General features: G+C 41.4%; 2 protein-coding genes across 3 annotated transcripts in view; both read left to right on the plus strand.

Annotated features, from left to right (window-relative positions):
- Positions 1-996: 996 nt before the first annotated feature.
- The window catches only part of LOC124282777 (cytochrome P450 3A24-like), a 113,012-nt gene continuing 91,948 nt past the window's right edge, over positions 997-22,060 (plus strand). For both annotated transcript variants that reach the window (XM_046718805.1, XM_046718806.1), the window contains exons 1-3: positions 997-1,277; positions 2,519-2,615; positions 2,987-3,030. In XM_046718805.1, coding sequence (XP_046574761.1) covers positions 1,204-1,277; positions 2,519-2,615; positions 2,987-3,030 — 215 coding nt within the window. In that variant the 5' untranslated portion in view covers positions 997-1,203. The remainder of the gene's footprint in view (positions 1,278-2,518; positions 2,616-2,986; positions 3,031-22,060) is intronic.
- Positions 5,911-11,479, plus strand: LOC124282781 (cytochrome P450 3A17-like). Its single transcript, XM_046718811.1, has 7 exons — positions 5,911-6,037; positions 6,848-6,930; positions 7,140-7,297; positions 8,764-8,852; positions 9,654-9,791; positions 10,470-10,626; positions 11,179-11,479. Exons 2-7 carry the CDS (start codon positions 6,894-6,896, stop codon positions 11,272-11,274), a joined length of 675 nt encoding a protein of 224 aa, XP_046574767.1. The 5' UTR covers positions 5,911-6,037; positions 6,848-6,893; the 3' UTR covers positions 11,275-11,479.

Consider the following 22,060-nt stretch of genomic DNA (forward strand, 5'->3'; position numbering starts at 1 on the left):
GTATGTTTCAGGGAGTATCATTTTGCAGATCTCTTGGGCAAAAATAGCCTGTATCATATTATCAGTCCTTCTATTTGTTGTGACAGGCCCCAGGCTTATTACAAATACATGAATAGAGCATGCGTAGGTATTGTGCACAAGCGTAGATGAACACATATCCCTTTCTATTAAACAGAGACCATATACCTGTATATGGTCTCAAAACGTTTGTAGACCTACGACATTTGGAAGACTGTGGTAATCTATAGAGTTACGACAGGTCGTAATGTTACGAACGCTTTGCGAATCGGGACCCTGACACTTTTACACATCTGTCCAAGATTGACCTTGTTGGGGGCTGATTCTGTACTATCCAACGTTTTTTGACTGTTCTATAACATCAATACTGCGCTAATGATTTAGACTTCAGTTGTATTTCAGCCACTGTTTCACGTTAAACACTTCGTGATGTAGGTATTAATTTGTCTGACTTGTTTGACTGTCATTTCTCTTATCAGCGACCGTACTGAACCTCTCCCCATGTTTTTATCAAATGCGACGCCAAACAATGCACGACCATTTCGTGCTTTATGTCCAGACAATCCCGGTTAAGGGCTGTTGTCAGACTTCAATAACCCGCTGAATTCGTGTAGAAAATGACTCAGTCGGCAAGTTCTTGCTTTACGGTTTGATAGTCCTCGTTTAGGTCTACACGCACTGCTCTATGATCCCCGGAATGCGTTTATACAATGATACAACTACATGTAGTCTGTTTGGGGTGATCCTCCGACCAAAGTCCACGTGAAGTAAAACATCGTTTCGCTGATTTCGCCCGACATGTTTTATTTTACAGAAATACTGAACAACTTTGTGCTATTGCCAATGTTTAAATACGTTAGATCACTCGGACTTTGGTGTCTAGTCGCGTCTGGGTCATCAAGCACTGATCTAACCTGTACCTAAATCGTTTTGATACAATTTCCATAAACCGTTTTGATACAGTCCCCATGAGCGAGCCGAGCCATTATCGCTCAGATTGCATGGGGGCGTCATTTAACCCAGCAGATCAGGTATCAGCCTACAGCGCGCAGCAAAACGTTCACTGAACGTCACTAGCGGCACTTTGTTGTTCGGGAACCAGCACTAGGACACTGTTCTTCGTTGAGCTGTTTCAGGGTTGTTGTTTTTCTCGGAAAAGTACGATTTGCCTGGATACACTTCCTGATGGAGATACTCGGCTGTGTTGATATCTCTCCAACATGGATTCTGTGGATAGCGGTTTTGTTTCTGATTTATGCGTAAGTAAAATTATTGGATAACTGATTCACTTATGAGCTTTAATGAATATTGACAGGATATCATTCCTTCTAAAGACAGCCCCACAGTGGCAAGACAGGCATTTTTGACAAGGTCAAGGCCGTTAGCCTGTCAAGAAATGTCAAAGGGGTCATATCACAAGCACGGATGCATTTTTGCCTCAAATTGTGAAAGTGAGAAAGGTACAATGTCAATAAATGTACTTTAGTGAATCAGTTTCTTCCTTTTTTTCATTAATATATTTATGTGACATCGTATTATAGAAGAAAATGCCCCCGTTTATTGTGTAAATGAAATGTAGAGGGTGGTGGGGAGGGTGTGTGTGTGAGGGAATAAAGTGGAGACAAACTGCACAGTTTAAAGTCCTGAGGGAGTGAAGGGTGTGAATTGTGAATGCTTGATTAGTGTTATTTATTCTTGATTCAGATGTTATTTGGAGGTGAAGTGAGATGAGGTGGGGTGAGGTGAAATGGGGTTTAACGTCGCACTTAAGAATATTTCGCTCATATGAGTGAGTGAGTTTAGTTTTACGTCGCACTCAGCAATATTCCAGCCATATGGCGGCGGTCTGTAAATAATCGAGTAAGTACCAGACAATCCAGTGATCAACATCATGAGCATTGATCTGCGCAATTGGGCGCTCATATGACGACGTGCATGAGTGTGTATCTGTGCTGGTTTTCTAGTGCTAGCTCACTGAGATACCATGACGCATTTATACATGAATACCCCACTCAGACACATATTGACTCCGAGCCGACCAGTCTTTGTTGTATGTACCCATTAATGCCGATCGGCAGGCAGGGACCAACAAGTACCATATTTTAACGTCTTTTGGTATGACGCTTTATCGGAATTCATATTGAAGTCAGTACAAATATATCTCCAAATAAACATGCACTGGTTTATAATAAGAAAGAGATAGTTGACTAAACTCCTTTCTTATGGCCTCCACACATAAAGGATCTAATATCTGTAAGTTTCTGTTGTAATGTTTATCTAATTTACCCACTGTGAGATACGTTCATCTGAATTAAGACCTAAAGTTATTATATTACAAAAACCTCTTAACGTTTTCCTTCTTATGAAAAAGTTTGTTACTAATATTCGATGGATATTTGTTTCAAAAGTACAAATCATTTTCGTAAAATGAAGTATCATATTGCAGCTGGCTTGGCAATACCTAACCTTGTTATCTGCATGTGTCTTACATTATGTTCAGATATGGAAAGAAGAGGAACCGTTTGTTCAAGGATGCTGGTATTCCTGGTCCGGAGCCTGTGATTTATATCGGGAACTTCCATCAGTTTGTTCTAAAGGTGAGATCATAGTTTAATCTCGATTGGACCGTCTTCAAACGTAATGGTTGTGAATATTGTTTGCCCGAAAGAATAATAAGGTTCGTAGCTCACATTTACATCGTATTCTTGCTTCTCATTACAAGTTGATGAATGTCGTGGAAACTATTTTCTTGTATTTTAACATATACACTAACAAAGATTCAAATAACTCAGGGGGGCGGTGGGGTAGCCTAGTGGTTAAAGCGTTCGCTCGTCACGCCGAAGACCCGGTTTCGATTCTCCACATGGGTACAATGTGTGAAGCCCATTTCTGGTTTACCCCACCGTGATATTGCTGGAATATTGCTTAAAAGCGGCGTAAAAGTAAGCTCACTCACTCCTTGTTTCAGGGTCCGAACAACAAAGACTGGGAAAAGTATGGTAAAGTATTCGGGTATGTCCTCTTTCGGTGTTATATCTTTAGGTTTAAATTCTAACGGAATGGGACCATGGCAGCCCTGTTGAAAATGCCATAGATTCCGCTTAGTTATTCTACTATTTGTGCTTTTGTGACTATCAATCTGGGGCGGTGGGGTAGCCTAGTGGTTAAAGCGTTGGCTCGTCACGCCGAAGACCCGGGTTCGAATCCCCACATGGGTACAATGTGTGAAGCCCATTTCTGGTGTCCCCCGCCGTGATGTTGCTGGAATATTGCTAAAAGCGGCGTAAATCCAAACTCAAGTCAGACTATCAAGCTATCGATTTCCACAAGCATCGAATATGCCCTTAATAACAGAGATATTGACGGCGCTCAAAATGGCCTTAAACTCTACTCCCTCCCTTGCTCATTATTTTAGACTAAATGATGCCACCCATGACGTGTTGTTCTCTTTCAGTTGTACCACCACTTGTTCGTGTATTATAATGTATGTATTGTTTGTTATTTGTTTATTTGAAACCGCTCAATAGTCCAGCTTCGTGGCGAAGGCCTTTGAATAATCGAGCCTTGTCAAGATAAACCTGTGGTCGATAGTGAGAGCAACGGTCAAGATTGTCGGTTAAGGTTGATATTAATCGATCATACTGAAAGTTTCTCCTTCACTTACTCAATATTAAGCCTACAGAAGCACCATACGATGTGATGTTGTCTTTCAAGGGTTTTTCTTGGTGGACTACCGATGATCACAGTGAAGGACCCGGAAATTGCAAGAGAGATCTTGATCAAGGATTTCCAGCACTTCACAGACAGAACAGTCAGTATATCCTTATTTGCTCTCTCTCTCTCTCTCTCTCTCTCTCTCTCTCTCTCTCTCTCTCTCTCTCTCTCTCTCTCTCTCTCTCTCTCTCTCTCTCTCTCTCTCTCTCTCTCTCTCTCTCTCTCTCTCTCTCTCTCTCTCTCTCTCAACAGTTAAAATTGTTACAGTTACATAATTTGCTCACTCTCTCGTGAATGGAATAATCACATACTCACTTCTACATACATAATGTTTGTTTACCTTACAGAATATTGACCTAGACAACTACCCAGTGGACAAAAGTCTCCTCCTTGAGAAAGGCACCAACTGGAAACGAATCAGGAATATTGTAACGCCAACATTTAGTGGCTCCAAACTTCGCCTGGTAAGAATATTTTCAGTTATGTATTTATTCCCGATTTTTTCAGTACGTGAAGAGAAACGAATATTTTACAAGTATTTTCTGAAATTGTATTTCAGATGTGCGACCGAATAGATCAATGCGCCTGTATACTTACAAATAACTTTGTTAAGGCGGCAGAATCAAACCAAAGTATTGATGTCAAACGGTAAGTCTTTACTTCTCTCAACCATGTATTTATCATGTCATGCGGAGTGGTTGGGTAGCCTAGCGGTTCAGGCTTTCGATTGCCCACATGGGTACAATGTGTGAAGCCCATTTCGGGTGGCCCCCGCCGTGATATTGCTGGAATATTGCTAAAAGCGGCGTAAAACCCAACTCACCCATATCTAGGTGTAGTGTAACACTCGTGTCCAAATAGTTCAATATCATTAACGACACAACATCTGACTTCTCATATATTTGGGGTCATCAATCTTAACCTCTGACAGCAGAGTGCTTCATGAACACGTTTACCTTCTGTGTGCCCATGATGGTCAGGCTCGCTGACTTGGTTGACACGTCATCGTATCCCAGTTGCGTAGATCGATACTCATGCTATTGGTCACTGCTTATGTACGATTATGTACAGACTGCCGTCATGTAGCTGGAGTATCTCTGATTTATGATATATACAACAAACAAACACATGAAAGTAACATTTCGCCAGAAAATCGGGAACTATTTATCAGCTTGGATGATCTTTTGACCTTTTCTAACAGTCAAGTATCTATGTTTGTATAAAATATATATGGGAGTAAACTACTAGCAGAGAGGAGCGCGCAGCCCACGCCCATCCATGTGTTATATTTCAATAAATCCATTCACGCAGTCGGAGCTTATGCATCGAAACGGCCTCCTTGCAAGCGTGGTAAAACACCGGGTACATTGCGCTTTTCCGCTTATTCAAGGGTTTCTTGTAAACAACCCATCGCTTGCAAGCGATCGAGTCTGGACCAGACAATCCAGTGACCAACAGAATGAGCATCGATCTACGCAACTGGGATACATTGACGTGTGTCAATAAAGTCAGAGAGCGTGACCACTCGATCCCGTCAGTCGCCTCTTACGACAAGCATGGGTCACTGAAGACCAATTCTAACCAGGATCTTCACGGGTTCGAGCTGTTGCTAGCTCGGGATAAGGATTCATTTGCTAACTCTAAGCGATCCCCGGTTTGCAACGATTCCACGGCGTAGTGACGTCACGAGTGTATTTTGTGTTGTAAGGAAAGCACAATGAAATATGTGAACTCCGTTCCAGCTACTTTGGTGCATTCACAATGGACGCCATATCAAGCACAGCGTTTGGGATCGAAGTGGATTCCCAAAGTGACTTCAAAAATGCTTTTGTTGAGGAGGCAAAGAAGTTCTTTGGGGAAGGAATCCAAAACCCTCTCGTCATAATTGTTTGTAAGTGAATAGTATGTAAGTGAATAGTGAAAATTTCTCTCAAGTACCTTCGCAGTGTTTCCCCCCAAAATGCCTAAAAATACAAAGTGTGATATCAAGAACAAAACAGGAATTCGCTGAATTAATATTTGAAAAGTCCAGGGAACAAATATAAAAGTGTATCCCCTAAATCCATTTTATAGCGATTACAATGATGATTCCCCACAAGCAGTGGCCTTGGAACCTCGTCATTTTAATTGTGTTATTGAATAATTGCTGTTAAATTTGAATTTACATTTCCAGTGATTTTTCCCGCTCTCACCCTTGTTCAGAGCCCTAGGTGTGAGCTCGTTTTCAAGGAGCACTCTTAAGTTCTTCACGAAGGTTCTGAATGAAATGATTGAACAACGGAAGGCTGATTTGAAGGAAGGAAAGGTAGGTACCCAAGAGATGGGGGTGGAATCTGATGTTTCCGAGTGTGCATTAACCAGCAGAACTCCGGTCTTTGAATGGCATTTAGAAGGGATACACACAAGGACGATAGTTTTATGGATGTTTACTTCTCTCTTATGCGGAACACGTTTCCGAGTATATCCTCACTCCTTCATCAGGTGAGTGGATGGTATGAGGCACAGAACCTATACATGTACATGTAAGAACAACAAAAGTAATAAAGATGGAGGCTAAACAATGGAAGCCAACAGCTTTTTTGGTGTTCCCGCCGTGATATTGCTGAAACATTGCTAAAAGCGGATTAAAACCATACTCACTCACTCTGGAACCTTGATAACGGATTTCCTTTCGCAATAGCTTGTACGTCTTTATATCATTGAAACTACTCATTAAAACGGCCAAATTGAAAATTTCATTTGCATTATAAGTAATTGCATCTACCACCAAACTATCAATTCCTTTTACCAGATGTGTTTTCTTTCATAATCTTTGAGACCCGTGCATGTCCGGGTTAGAATATTGGCCTTCAGTAACCCATGCTTGTCGTAAGAGGCAACTAACGGGATCGGGGGGTCAGGCTCGCTGACTTGGTTGACACATATCATCGGTTCCCAATTGCGCAGATCGATGCTCATGCTGTTGATCACTGGATTGCTGAGTGCGGCGTCAAACTAAACTCACTCACTCACTCATTCATAATCTTTGAAACTGTTATTATGATGTCTTAGACTTACATGTGGTGTTGATGTGTGTGAGTTTATTAAGAGCCAACTTTCCCTGCTTCTGTTGCAGATGAAAAGACAAGACTTCTTTCAACTCCTGATGGACGCAGGGGGTGATGGGACTGACACTCAAGGTGGATCTCAGAAAAAAAAGTTTGTTTGGTTTTGCTGTTATTAGCGAATACGTTTTACGTTATTAATTTTTCGAATGACGAAAAGTAAGCTAGATTCGTTATTCAAAGACTATGTTAAACAACTACAGAAGTTGTTCAAATATACTGAAACTCATCATGTAATATAATAACAGCATGTTCATCTTAAATATCTTCCACTCATTTTCACATCTTGTTAAACCATTTCAGAAATGACCAACGACGAAATAATAGGTCAGGCTTTGTTATTCTTCATTGCTGGATACGAAACAACGGCCAACACCCTCCATTTTGTTGCCTACTCCCTGGCAAAGAACCCGGATGTACAAAAGCGGCTCACGGAAGAGATCGATTCGGTTTTGGGAGATGTGTGTAATTTTTAAACAAGATTGTTTTTCTTGACCAACTCACGTGCACACAAGTTAGCTGGGATGTTAAATCGAACTATTTAATTCCATATAAATTCAACTTCCTCTTTATAAGAGTTCCTGAAGAGAGCATCACAATTTACTTCAAACGACAACGCCAGGGACGCATAAGATAGATAGATAGATATTTAGATAGATAGATATATATTTAGATAGATAGTGCTTAGTGGTTAAAAGGTTCGCTCGTCACGCGGAAGACCCGTGTTCAATTCCCTTTATGGGTACAATATGTTCTGGTGCCGTGACACTGCTAGAATATTGCTAAAACGGCGTAGCACTAAACTCACTAGAAACTAATGCAGACTTGATCTCGTCACTATATGGCTGGAATAATGCCGATGTGCCCAACTCAACTCAACACTAGACACTACCCGTGAAGGTCCCGGTTAGTGAGTGAGTGAGTGAGTTTAGTTTTACGCCGCTTTTAGCAATATTCCAGCAATATCACGGCGGGGGACACCAGAAAATGGACTTAACACATTGTACCCATGTGGGGAATCGAACCCGGGTTTTCGGCGTGACGAGCGAACGCCTTAACCACTAGGCTACCCCACCGCCCCTCCCGGTTAGAATTCATCTTCAGTTGCCCATGCTTGTCGTAAGAAGCGACTAACGGGATCGGGTGGTCAGGCTCACTGACTTGGTTAACATATGTCATCGGTTCCCAATTGCGCAGATGATGCTGTTGATTGCCGGATTGTTTGGTCCAGACTCGAGTATTTACAGACTGCTGCCATATAGCTGGAATATTGCTGAGTGCGGCGTAAAACTAAACCCACTCACTAGAAACTGAAAACAGCTAAAACATGTTAAAACATTAGTCTCGATGCTTGTTACCTGATGAGAATGTTCACCTTTCGCGACCTCTAGTGCAGGTGTCCTCAAATCCTTGGTATCGTATAGCAGTAGACAATCTGATGTTCATGTAGCGGCCATGGAATTTCTGAGTCCGACCAATGGACCTTCTTGTCAGAAGGTTGTATTGTCTACATGATCAAAGAGGCTAACCCACTGACTAGGATGCCATCAATGGGCTGGGGGCGGTGGGGTAGCCTAGTGGTTAAAGCGTCCGCTCGTCAGGCTGAAGACCTGGGTTCAATTCCCCGTATTGGTACAATATGTGAAGCCAATTTCTGGTTCACTCGCCGTGATATTGCTGGAATATTGCTAATTGCGGTGTAAAAACAAACTCACTCACTCGGTCATATATGGGGTGACCCCACGCCCTGCCTCATACTCGACATCAACCATTTCCTTATTAGAATTTTTTACATAACATTTTGTGTGCCTGAAATCAGGATCAATTGCTAAATTTTACCAATCCTTGGGTTAAAAAAACCTTGAACCATCAATAATAAGTATTTAAATATTCACATGTGTTCTGATATTGGACATTTGTGTTTCAGAAAACTCCAGACTATGACAATATTGGCGGCCTGAAATACATGGATCACGTGATCACGGAGACTCTCAGACTGTATCCTGCTGTATCTTTGTAAGACGGGGATGTGTTAACTATGTGAAATGTCACTCCAGCAACTATTTTTTACCAGTCTCACTTGTTCGCGTATAGAATAAGACAGGAACAATTGTGTCAGACGCATGCTTCACAAATTCACCATTGGCATTGAATTCCTTGCCCTTTGTACTACATAGGCGGATCCAGAGGGGGTGGGGGTGCAGGGGTGCGCACCCCCCTTTTTGTGCTGAGAGTTTTTTAAATGACCATTGAAACTCTGGTGAAAATGAAATGTGCACCCTCCTTTTCTCAGTAGTGTGCAACCCCACCCCAATCCCCTTTCTCAAAAGGCTGCATCCGCCCCTGGTACTATACATATAAGCTAAACGCTAAAAAGACACAATATCCCTGACTGTAGAGGATGGTATGTGACTATGTGAAAGGTATAAATCCGTGTTAGTGCAATCTCAGAATATCCAACAATCCCTTAGAATATCATAGCTCTATTACATCATAGCCACAAGTTCCTGTTTGGCTGATATCACACTATAAATTTGATTACAACCTTCAGCTCTCTTCACTGTCACCATAGGGCGGTGGGGTAGCCTTGTGGTTAAAACGTTGGCTTGTCACACCGAAGACCCGGGTTCAATTCCCCACAAGGGTACAATGCCAGATGCCCATTTTTGGTGTCCCCCGCCGTGATATTGCTGCAATATTGCTAAAAGCGGCGTAAAACTATACTCACTCACTCACTGTCACCATATCTTAATAGTGGGATATCCCTAACTTCACAGTAAACGCAAGTACTCCAACTCTCCATACTCACTGTTACAGAGTAGGACGTAACGTAACGGAGACTGTCACCATTAAGGGTTTCACGTTCCCCAAGGGCTGTGCTGTCAGCATCCCTACCTTCGCGATACACAGGGATGGTGATATATACCCTGACCCCGAAAGCTTCAAGCCTGACAGGTAGGTACCATCACCCCGTGAACCCATTTCTGGTGTCCATCACCGTGATATTCATACTCACTCACTCACCATTTGGCATGTCGTAAGAGGCGACTAACGGGATCAGGCGAGGCGGGACACATGTCATCGTATCCCAATTGCGTAGATCGATGCTAATGATGTTGATCACAGGATTGTCTGGTCCAGACTTTATTATTTACAGGCCGCCGCCATATAGCTGGAATGTTGCTGAGTGCGGCGTAAAACTAAACACACTCACTTTTCCACAGTTTCCTATCCCTTCAAGAATATAAATATGGAGAGTAGAAATCTCAATAATCTACTCTTGCGGGTCTGTTATGGAATAATGACCTGACAGGACATAACAAGTGTTCATAGTTCTTTCTTTCAGGTATCTCAGTGGGCTAGCACTATAAAACCAGCTTCAGTCTGGGCTAGTACAAGCAGCCGCACATACACATACACACGCATGCACGTCGTCATATGAGCGAAATATTCTCAAGCACGACGTTAAACCCAATTTCACCTCACCTCACCTCACCTCTTCCTTTCAGGATTGCTTTTGTTAACCTTTTTACTGCTCTCTGAATGTACAAATCGTGTGTTTCGTGTGCAGGAGACTTGTTCAACACAGTAGTTACAAATGTTCAGCTCATAATGCACTATTCCTCAATTTAGATGGGAGCGGAAGTCTGAAATGGACCCTATAAATTATCTCCCCTTCGGTCATGGTCCCCGTCAGTGTGTGGGAATAAGGCTTGCACAGGTGGAAATGAAGATGGCGCTTGGTCGGATTCTCCAAAAGATTCAGTTTGTGGCAACGGAGGACACCTTGGTGAGTCCACTATAAGGGATAAATACCATGCTTCCTCCGTGTCGTCGTTTCAGATGAAAAAGGGTAGTTTAAATCCCATGAAAATGACCTGTAGTTGGTACCGGTCCAGTCATTAAGACTGGACAGTATTTGCTGACCTTTGTGGCAATGCCGGAATCCTTTACAATAACTGACATAAACAGACATGGTCCTTTTGTACACGACTACAACTTAAGGGACAGAAGTTGTTTACCCGTGAAGATCCGGGTTAGAATTGGTTTTCTGTAACCCATGCATTGTGTACGTGAAACAACAGTGACCGAATATTGTTTGTTTTGGTGTTTAGAGGGTTAGTGTTTTGTTTGTTTAATTGTTTCCATGAACACCCACTGGCCTGACGGTCACTGTGCTCTGCTTCTATTAAACAAACGTATCATGCACTTAAATTAATTTGCGAAAATATATCATCATTATTGAACTTTACATAAAGAGCCGTTGATTTTTTCCGTCAGTATTTGTAACTCTTCCTGGTTAAATTCGTTCTGGAGGCTGTTAAACTGTTGGTTATTTCAGGCATCCGTCGGAATGGACGACGTCATTGTATACACAGGCATATTGAACACCAAGAAACCAATCATGCTCAAGGTCAAAGTCCGGCCTGACAAGTGATGTGGGAAACCTCAACAGCGCCCTTCAGACCCTGGATGCGCTAAGATGCTGCTCTAGAATCTCTTGTGTTTGCTTCAAGGCCATCAACTATTGTTAAAATCCCTAGAATAGATTGTTGCCTAATATACACTAAACGCCAAAAGAAACTTTACCCTCCTTCCTTAATGACGGAGGTGCCTATCTTCAGCTGGCGTTGTGATGCGTGGACGTCCACTTCTTGGTCTGTCTACAGTGATTCCAGTCTGTCTGAAGCCCTGAATAAGTCTTATAACCGTGATACGGTGGCATCCGTGGGCGTTGGCAACAGCATTGTATGTCGACCCCATCTGCACCATCCCAATAGCTCTTTCTCTCCCTTCAGCTGTTAATCGTGGCATATTTCTCGTACTTGTGTATCAGATCATGTCTTCTAGTCTCTCTTCATACCCTATAGAATCATTCCGCATGTGAAATGGATGTAAATACTGTTTAAATATTGCTGCGTTTTGGCGATTGATATTGCTATGATTGTGTAGAATGGAAATGGAAAAATGTTACTTTGCAAGCAAAAATGTTAACAAAGATAATTGTAGATGTTCCTAAACATTGTCTCACAATATCAAAGGCACGTTTTACTTGTGGCACGTTTTACACTAATGCAAATCAGCAGAAAATGTTTTAAAAGACTGAAATCATATCAATGATTATTTTACAATTTTACACACTCTACAACAGTTGTTTCTTGTTTTAATAGTTGAAAATGTTGACTTTAAATGTTTATCATTGTCCAAAAGCAGAATTCTATTTCAACCTTTCTTTTGGACATCAAAATCACTGTTATTGGTTTATTTCGGCAAGGACGAATATAGGACAGTTTAACTCTTCTGAAAAGGATGCACTTCACCCAAATATGAATGCATTTGGGAGTTATTTTTCTTGATTTGTATAAAGCTGTGTTGTTAAGCTTTCATTTAGACTAAAACCTTCTAAAATATATTTGATAGTTTTTCAGTAATTCATAAGGTAGGAGGGTAACGTTTCTTTTGGCGTCTAGTGTATTATACGTTTAAACTTGTATGAGTAGCTTCCTTATCTCGTTGTCTGCAAAGGTCTCATATCTGCGAGTGAATTCTTTGAAAATCGCAGCGACGGAGCGACTAAAGATCAATTAAACATTTGTTTTTATATAGATTACTAGTTTTCAGACCAAGAGGTTTCAAATTGTTCAAGTGAACAGAGGTGTTTCGCAAGGATGCGTCATCATGACCTTACTCTTCATGTGGGGTAGCCTAGTGGTTAATGCGTTCGCTCGTCATGCTGAAGACCCAGGTTCGACTCCTCACTAGGGTAAAATGTGTGAAGCCCAATGGTGAAGCCCGCCGTGGAATGTTGCTAAGAGCGGTGTAAAACTATTCTCACGCACTCACTGCTCTTCCTGCTGCGCAGCTGAAGTTATGTTGGTCATCGCCTTGATTGTCTGATTGCTAAAAAGGCCTCAAATATGATAATGAACAAAACATTACAATGAAATCAAGGAGACAAAAGTCGTGTGAGAATAATCTTATTCTGTTGAATGCGAACAAATACGAAAACAGCGTCGGAAGATTTCAGAGTCCGATTGAACTCGTAAACTATTCACGAGACTGGATTATCACCATGTTAAACAAGGAGTTGAATTTCGATACCATCTGCTAGTATTTTGATTTCTCCATTGATTTGATTATCAGAAACACCAACCGAAAGTTTTCATATATTACGGCTTTTTAATGTTAAGAATATTCAGTCCAGCTATTTCACTGGTAGATGTTTGAACATTTTCCACTCAAGGATGGAGAACGATATATGGATGAACAACTTCTTTATTGTAATAAAATATTATTTTTATTATTTTATTGTAATAAAGAAGTTGTTCATCCATATCTTGTTAGCCTTCTTTACTGATCCATATTCTTAATGCCTCTCAAAGAAATTTTCCTCTCAAAACTGATTTGGAGCTCTTTCGGATCATAATATCTTTCGTTTTGACAAAAGTGTTTCATTGCTTATAAAATAACGAGGGTACTCTTTCCTGCATTATGTAAAATTCTTAATCTTGCATCTGACACAGATCACTTGTTAAATAGAAAGACCAGATGTTTGAAATCAGATTGTTGAACAAAGCTCTTGTCATTTATCGAAAAACCCCAACCTCCTCCTTTTCGTATTGTTGATGAATCTGTGATGTGATAGTACAGTGCGATGGTGTTGTATACGTGATGTCCTATAGGCCTTTTGGGAACATATGCGAATAAAATTGTCTTTCAGTGCCTTCCACGTCACACTTTTCTCTTACTACTTGACTATGGCCATATATACAAATAAACTGTCAGTGCCTAACATGCTGTTGCACTTTGCTGTGTATTATTGGCCATTTGGCCACATACGTGTCTCTTTGCTGAAGCATTTGAACTCTATGTGATATCTAGACCATCTTAGAGCCAGAGCGCCTTTGAGCGGATTACGGATATTGGCGCTATACAAGTATTTGTATGTATGTATGTACATGTAAATAAACTGTCTGTCTATCTGTCCGACTGTCTTTATAGCACTTTCCTGTGTGCAAGAAATGCCCACTCCAGGCCAACCTGATTTTTCTTCATCTACATTAAAAGTAAAATTAATTTGATTAAAATATTGTTTCCCTAACAAAGCGACTCAACCTGAATTGTTTGAAACACTTTCATCAAGTGATCGAAAGTTAACAATTTCATGAAATAAATCACACAATTAGTGAAAGCATTGTTATATTTTCATCATTCTTTTCGTCTGTCCGTTTTCTTGCTGTTTGAGGGCGGTGGGGTAGCCTAGTGGTTAAAGCGTTCGTTCGTCACACCGAAGACTCGAGTTCGATTCCCCACATGGGTACAAAGTCAAAGGCCCATTTCTGGTTTCCCCGCCGTGATATTGCTAAAAGCGGCGTAAACCTAAACTCACGCTTGTTAAGTTGGAGACGAGAAACAGTTACAAATGCTACGAATGGCTTTACCGACATTGATTATTTCCGTCTACTGCAAGACAAAATAGCGAGATGTGATGGCAAACTTGTGAGGCATCTCACTCTTAAGGCCTGTTGTGGTGTGGACGATTCTGTACAGTGGAGTGAGCGAGTATGGATTTACGCCGAATTTAGCAATATTCCAGCAATATCACGGCTGGGGACACCAGAAATGGGCTTCACACATTTTACCCATGTGGGGAAGCGTCTTTAGCGTGACGAGCGAGCACTTTAACAAGTAGGCTACCCCAGTCGCCCTACAGTGAAGGAATAATGACACTTGTGACAGCAGAATTATTCGACACTACCAGGAACTGGACTGACTGACCGAGTTTAGTTTTACGCCGCTTTTAGGAATATTCCAGCAACATCACGGCGGGGGACACCAGAAATGGGCTTCACGCATTGTACCCATGTGGGGATTCGAACCCGGGTCTTCGGCGTGACGAGCGAACGCTTTAACCATTAGGCTACCCCACCGCCCCTCCCAGGAATTGGAACGTGTGCTTTTATTAGGTGCATCTTTAAACTCCACGAACGCGACGCAGTTGCACTGGCCACATGGGACAAGAAAAATTGGGAAGTATGTTAATGTTTATATTTTTTTATTAAAACAAAGAATATACACTTCTACATCAGAAGTCTCATGTCTTAAGTCATCATCAAAATCCTGCGCAATCTGAAAAACTAAATCAAAGTATTGAAAACAAACTCAAAACTTCGAGAAATTACTTGAAATAACGAGAAAAGGTAATTTTAATATACTTAGATAACTATAAACTAACTAGAATATAATCGAAGTAATTGAGAACGAACTCTAAATTTAGAAAATAATTGAAATGTATATACAATCCATGCTACCAAAACGAATTTGACGTATGATTATCATTTCTAAAGTATGGGCCTACTTTTGAGACACAGACAGATACATGACTCAGTGCCTTACTGATACACATGTGCTGGATATTGAACGTGGATTAAAACATCGCGTGTACAAGTTCAGTCAAGGGTTGTTAATCCCCAACGGAATACATTCTCTCTGTCAGGTATTATAAACGGATGACAAAATATCTACGGAAATATAAAAAATGTGAGACAACATGCATTTTAACTTTTATGATAAACACCTGATGGACAGGTGCAGCACGCCATTGGTCAGCTATGGCTGGGCGGGTTGACATTTTACCGGGTGCACTTTCCACTGGACCAACTTGTTCATCTTTTGTCTTTCTGATTCCACTTTGCATTGAATGATGCTTACATAGTTAACCAAGCCTTTCCACTGGATCTCCTAGTTAAGCTTTTGACTTTCGTTTTCCACTATGTACCAAATAAGTAGATCTTCGAACTTATGTAGTTAGCCAACGTTTTGCACATGGTCACCTTGTTGACCTTCTGACTATGCATCCAGTAGGAGCTAACTCTAGTTGTCAGGTTGAAGCGTTGCTACACTTCCGTACAGGGAAACAGGTCCTTTGGTTACTATGGGCGCTATCGCCTATATTGTTGACCAGTGAACAACACCAGAGTGTTTCATTCAGTGCGCATGTGCATGTGCGCATTTTTCATAATAACTGCATGGTGCTATTTTGGACTCATTACGGATTACATTGGTTTAATATGCTAAAAGGAGTAAACCAGCTAACCATAACTCACAACTAAACAAGGGGAGTCTAAAATACAGGATGAAAAATAACACCTTGATCATACAGGATATCTCTCTCCATTTGTTAGGATACATATCATGGTCCACTTTGCAAATATAGGTTCATCTTCTGAGTAACGTCCCCATGTATTTACCACCAGCCTAGCATAGAATTTCTCTTGCTCATGAACGTAATGAAAGTCACTCTTCTGAACAAAGTTTGGCAAAGATCTACATTCGAGCTTACACATGCTCTTCAGTAATTTAACCCACACCCAACGCTGTTGTAAATGAATTGGGAAAAAACCCTGTTTTGTTCAATATTTAGACGGCTAGAAGGAATTGAGTTGCTTGCAACCAGGCGTTAGCATGTATAAAAGATGGTCGGACACATGAGATTCAAACTAGTGATATCGCGTCTTGTTTCAATGAATTAAAAAAATGTCATTTAATTGGGCAACCATTTAGCTTGGCACTAAAAAATGAAGCCACGTTGGTGAAATGGTCCCTGGTTTTAATGCAACACAAGGGAGGTAATACACTGGATGATGTGAATGTCGGCGCTGTCTGATTCTGAGAACACTGGGTCTTTGCCATCTTACTCGTCTGAACGGACTTGGACCCTGAGCATGATGGGCTTCTTGGTGTTGAATATTCCTGTAAATATATCGACGTCCTCTTCTCTGATAGATGCCTGAAAGACAGAAATTCATAATGATCATCATCACCACCACCACCATCATCAATCATCATCATCACCATCATCATCATCATCATCATCACCACCACCACCATCATCACCATCATCATCATTATCGTATGTTGTCAACATCAACAACAATCATTGATTGTTGATCAATACAGCCTGAGGTTGCTGATTCTACAATGCCGACTCCACAAATCTCAGTAGAAATTCTGGAACCTTGGGGAGGTTTCCGTTTTGAGTACAAAATGGGCCTTGCTGGATCTGGCAACAGTATAGACGATTAGGTGCCATCTGAGAGAGAATTCAGGAGAAATTGTCAAGTGATAAAAGCAGATCTGGGTTGGAGCTGTAGCCAATGCGAGGACTTGAGACTTCGAGTTCAGTTAGATGTTTTTCGTGACAATGCATGCAGCTATTTTCTGTTGTGTTTTGAACCATGAATTTGCCTTTTCCTACATTCAGTAGACTATCCACCCGTATAATACTGGTGAGGTTTGGTCTATATAAACCCATGCTTGTCGTAAAGAGGTAGCTTACGGGATAAGGTGGTCACAGTGAATTGGTTCATGCATGCACATGGTTTAGTCCCGATTTTGACAGTCCCAATTTTGACAGTGAAATTTCACACTTCTGTCATTGATCTTGCCATCTAGACAGTGAGCTTATCGGACGGTATGTTGCACTGGTCTTATCGGGAAAGAGACAGAACAGATCAAGCAAAGTACCATGTAACCTATCATGAAAGTGGATTATATATACTTCATAAAATAGTTTGGGACGAAAAGTGCCATCCATTGATTCAGTATCACTTTGATACTCTCATATATCTAAAGTCGGGCAGCAATCTCTTGAGGTGTTGCTTCTTCATAACCATCTTAAATCTTCCTCCTTTCTTCCTCGTAAATCTTTGTCAGCTCTTCTCGTGCCCGTTTCTTTTTCATATTACTGGTATGGATTTAGGAAACAATAGAGCTATACTTCTGTACTTCTCTCGGTTGTTTGCATTCACATAATTACCCTTAATTGGTACAGCTAGTTATCCCAGTTTTGACAGCGAAACTCCACACCTTAACATGTCCCATTTGCGTCGATAGATGCCCACGAGGTCAATCATTCCATGTCTGGTCCACACACGATAATTTACAAACTAAGGTCATATAGCTGGACTATTACTGAGCGCGACATTAACCCACCAACACCAACCAAAATGGCAGATTACTAGTGGAGACCTGTGTTCTGAAGAATAAATGAGTATAGTTAGGTATTTTACAAATGCACACTTATACTCACGCTTTTTGTCTGAGAAGTCAAACAGTTTATGGTCAAGATCTTAAGATTAGGGTTAGTCGCCCATATCGTTTTTGCTCACCAATGTGTCATGTGCAGGCACAAATTGAATCTGTCTGAGAATTCGAGCCAGGGCCATCTTCATCTCCATCTGTGCAAGCCTCATTCCCAAACACTGACGTGGACCATGCCCGAAGGGGAGATAATTCATGGGATCCATTTCAGACTTTCGGTCCCATCTACATTGAACAATATCGCACAATCAGCTAAACTCATACCAGAGAAGGTTCATTGAATGAAGATTTTATTAGAGGTGAGTGGAGTTCATGCAACTTCAAGGGAAATAAGGTCTTATATTTGGCATGGTGCGTGCGTGCGTGCGTGTGATATGGTATCTACCTGTCAGGCTCAAAGCCATTAAAGTTCATAGTGATGAATCATCATTGTAACTGCTACACAGCAGATTTACGAGATATACTTTTCATTTGAGATTATTTTTATTTTTTTGTAGTTTGAAATATGTTATATAAACACTGAGAAAGAATTGTAACATTCTTCAATAATATGACAGGAAAAATAATTTATTAACGATACTGTGTTTGAAAGTACTCAGCCATCAGTGTAACTGGTATCAATTCGATTATTTTAACATGATTCAAATGTTTAATTATTCAGTTAGCAAACCCCTGTTCTGGTCTTGACATTCCAATGTGTACTGTATAATAATTTAGGAATATAAAAACAAATAACACAATGAAAAATAATGTCTCGGAAGGTGTGTCATAAACATGAAACATCAAATAGTGCGATGCCATGGTTTATCCTTTGCCCACTACACCCACAGCATGTGTGTGAGTGTGTGTGTGTGTCTCTCTTGTTTGTGGGGGTTGAGTGATGGCACCTAACTGTCAGGCTTAAAGCTGTGGCGGTCAAGGTATATCGTGTGGGGTGAGTGTAATGGCACCTAACTGTCAGGCTTAAAGCTGTGGGGGTCAAGGTATATTGTGTGGGGTGAGTGTGATGGTACCTGCCTGCCAGGCTTAAAGCTGTGGGGGTCAAGGAATATTGTGTGTGGTGAGTGTGATGGTACCTACCTGTCAGGCTTAAGGGTCAAGGTATATTGTGTGGGGGGTGTGTGATGGTGCCTACCTGTCAGGTTTAAAGCTGTGGGGGTCAGGGTATATGTCAGGATCCCTGTGTATCCCCAAAGCAGGAACGACGACTGCACAGCCCTTTGGGGAATGTGTAACCCTTGATGGTGACGGTCTCCGTGGCCTCGCGTGATGCTCTGAAACGTGATATGTAGTGTTGTCATCAACGAGATTTTCACATGTTAACGTTCACAGACGCATCATCGACAGTCCGTGGAATTACTGACCCAAAACCTGTCTCATACACCCTTGTATCCTGTGTATTGTGTTAGATCTGCTTAATAATTCTAATGTAACGGTGATTACTATGTTTCTTCTGTGTTTTAAGTTATGTAGTGAGTATGGTTTTAGCAATATTCCAGCAATATCAGGACGGGGACACCAGAAATGGACTACACACATTGTACCCATGTGGGGAAACGAACCCGGGTCTTCGGCGTTACTAGCGAATGCTTCAACCACTAGGCTACCACTCTGCTCGACGCGTACGTAACCTATGTTCATGGGTCGAATCCAACTTTCGACCAGGATTTATAATTCTTGGTTTGCACCATATGGGGTTGAACATAATGGTATGCTTCTGGAACCTTCATAACGACTGTCTTCAGCGTGATGAGCGGACACTTTAACCATTAGGCCACCCTAAAGCCCCTTTTTATGTGTTTCTGGAGATCCATTAGTAATTTATAAGTCGCTACGTTTTGAGACACCATTTGAAACTGAATATCAGGGAAATACCCGCTTTTGGTGGCCAGAACTGTTTTCTGCAAAATTAGCTGACGTACGAGTCTTTGTGCCCCGATCACAAGATGTCCCAAAGACACCCAGATAGACAAGCACTTAATTCTGAACCTTCATTCTTTCCAGGTTTGAAAGCAATCCCATTGCCAATAATTACAATACATATATACTTCACCAGAAGTGATGCATGTTTCAGACAGGTCTGGTTCAAAATATAGTCCGAGTGACATTGGATTCGAGTGAGTGAGTGAGTTTGGTTTTACGCCACCTTTAGCAATACTCCAGCAATATCACGGCGGGGGGCACCAGAAATGGGTTTCACACATTGTACCCATGTGGGGAATCGAACCCGGGTCTTCAATTCGGCGTGACGAGCGAACGCCTAAACCACTAGGCTACCCCACCGCCCCACATGAGATTCAACTCTAATCGTTGAGCCCAATGTACTCGCCTACAATTAACGCCCATCAGTAATGTGCTCGGGGCGTATTATGGGGTGTATTACGGGGCGAATGTAGGAAAGACTTCAGATGTTAACCGTCCGATGATCTCAGATTACAGTATCATGGAACATCCGTTGAACCTTGATCTGGTTGGGTATCTTTCTATTCATTTAATCAGCACAAACTAACAACGTATTCACCATTACCTAAATGTCAAAACGTTGGTGTTATTTTCAGCAAAAGAAGCTAGTCCGGGTATTTTTCATCACTGAAAGATTTCGGATGCAAACTGTCCAGCCCAGTTCGGTTCAATTAATCTTCAGTAACCCATGCTTGTAGTAAGAGGCAACTAACGGGATCGGGTGGTCTGGCTCGCTGACTTGATTGACACATGTCATTATATCCTAATTGCGTAGATCGATGCTCATGCTGTGGATCACTGGGTTGTCTTGTTCAGACTCGATTATTTACAGACTGCCGCCATATAGCTGGAATACAGTGTGGCCTGATACAGCAAACAGATGGCCATATAGAGGAGCAATAATTAATTTGATCTGTATGGGTTTTGATTTCTATTCACTCACTGACCACCAATAAGCGATCTATTCAGTTTCACTATTACCCAATAATGAGAACGCTAGCATTATTTACCAAAGAATCTTTTCGAGTTTATTTCTGCACTGAAAAACTCCGTATGAAAACTGTGCTATGGTAACAGATTAGTAAATAATTTCTTACCCAGTTACAGCAGGATACAGTCTGAGAGTCTCCATGATCACGTGATCCATGTATTTCAGGCCGCCAATATTATCATAGTCTGGAGTTTTCTGAAAGAGAAATGTCAGGACACTGGTTATGTAAATATGTGTGCGTTTACAAACTCTCTGTAAAGGGGATGAGTAAAATAAAGTGAAACAAGAGTTAGGCTCCTAGTTTTCATGCCTTGTGTTCATTGGCATTATAAGAGAAAACAATTACATGTATTAAGATGTGATGCTCGCTCCAACTCGCTGTGGAGAGATATGTCCCTTAGTTGATAGAATACCCTTGTTCTGACTTCCGATCCCAGATTCCTCAATATATAGCCCTTTATCAGCACCTAGCTCGATAATCTATCTATACCTATCAGAAACAATACCTAATTTTGTTTGCTGACGATGTGGATTAGGGCCGACAAAAATCTTTCGATTTTCAAACGACTTGGCGTGGCGTGGCGTGGCGTGGCGTGGCGTGGCGTGTTAATTGTGTTGCGTGTGTATCTTTGTGTGTGAGTGTCACGGTTAAGCGAAACACGATCTTTTTCTTAATTTGAATTTCAAATTACGTACGTCTCCCAAAACCGTGTCAACTTCTTCGGTGAGCCGCTGTTGTACATCCGGGTTCATAGCCAGAGAGTAGGCAACGAAATGGAGGGTGTTGGCCGTAGTTTCGTATCCAGCAATGATGAATAACAAAGCCTGTCCAAGTATTTCATCGTTGGTCATTTCTGGAATGGAGAAAAAAAGGAATGCACTTGTGCTTATCTTTGCATATAGTCAACACATAGCGCATCGTTTGCAACAGAACGGAACTTGTGTTATGTCTAGATTTGTTCGAAAACATTCACTTCATTGGCCCAGTACCTTCTATGGCCATGTTTCTGAAGGACCATGGAGAAACAGTGAGGGGTGTAGCTACCATTATGCAAAAAGCCCGGGCTTGATTGTTGCCAAAAGGGTTGAGTAAACTCTCAGTACTTTCTAAATATAAAGCTTTGCAACCTATCGGACTTACACCCAAAAGATGGCTAGCTACGCGCCT

The sequence above is a fragment of the Haliotis rubra genome, unplaced genomic scaffold, assembly GCF_003918875.1.
Source record: "Haliotis rubra isolate DU_JTF1 unplaced genomic scaffold, ASM391887v1 Scf303, whole genome shotgun sequence".
In the NCBI taxonomy this organism is placed as follows: domain Eukaryota; kingdom Metazoa; phylum Mollusca; class Gastropoda; order Lepetellida; family Haliotidae; genus Haliotis; species Haliotis rubra.

Coding starts and splice junctions, on each gene's coding strand:
- LOC124282781 (XM_046718811.1), top strand. CDS start 6,894: ATGGGACTGACACTCAAGGTGGATCTCAGAAAAAAAA. Junction 6,931..7,139: donor GGTGGATCTCAGAAAAAAAA/GTTTGTTTGGTT, acceptor AAACCATTTCAG/AAATGACCAACGACGAAATA. Junction 7,298..8,763: donor TCGATTCGGTTTTGGGAGAT/GTGTGTAATTTT, acceptor TTTGTGTTTCAG/AAAACTCCAGACTATGACAA.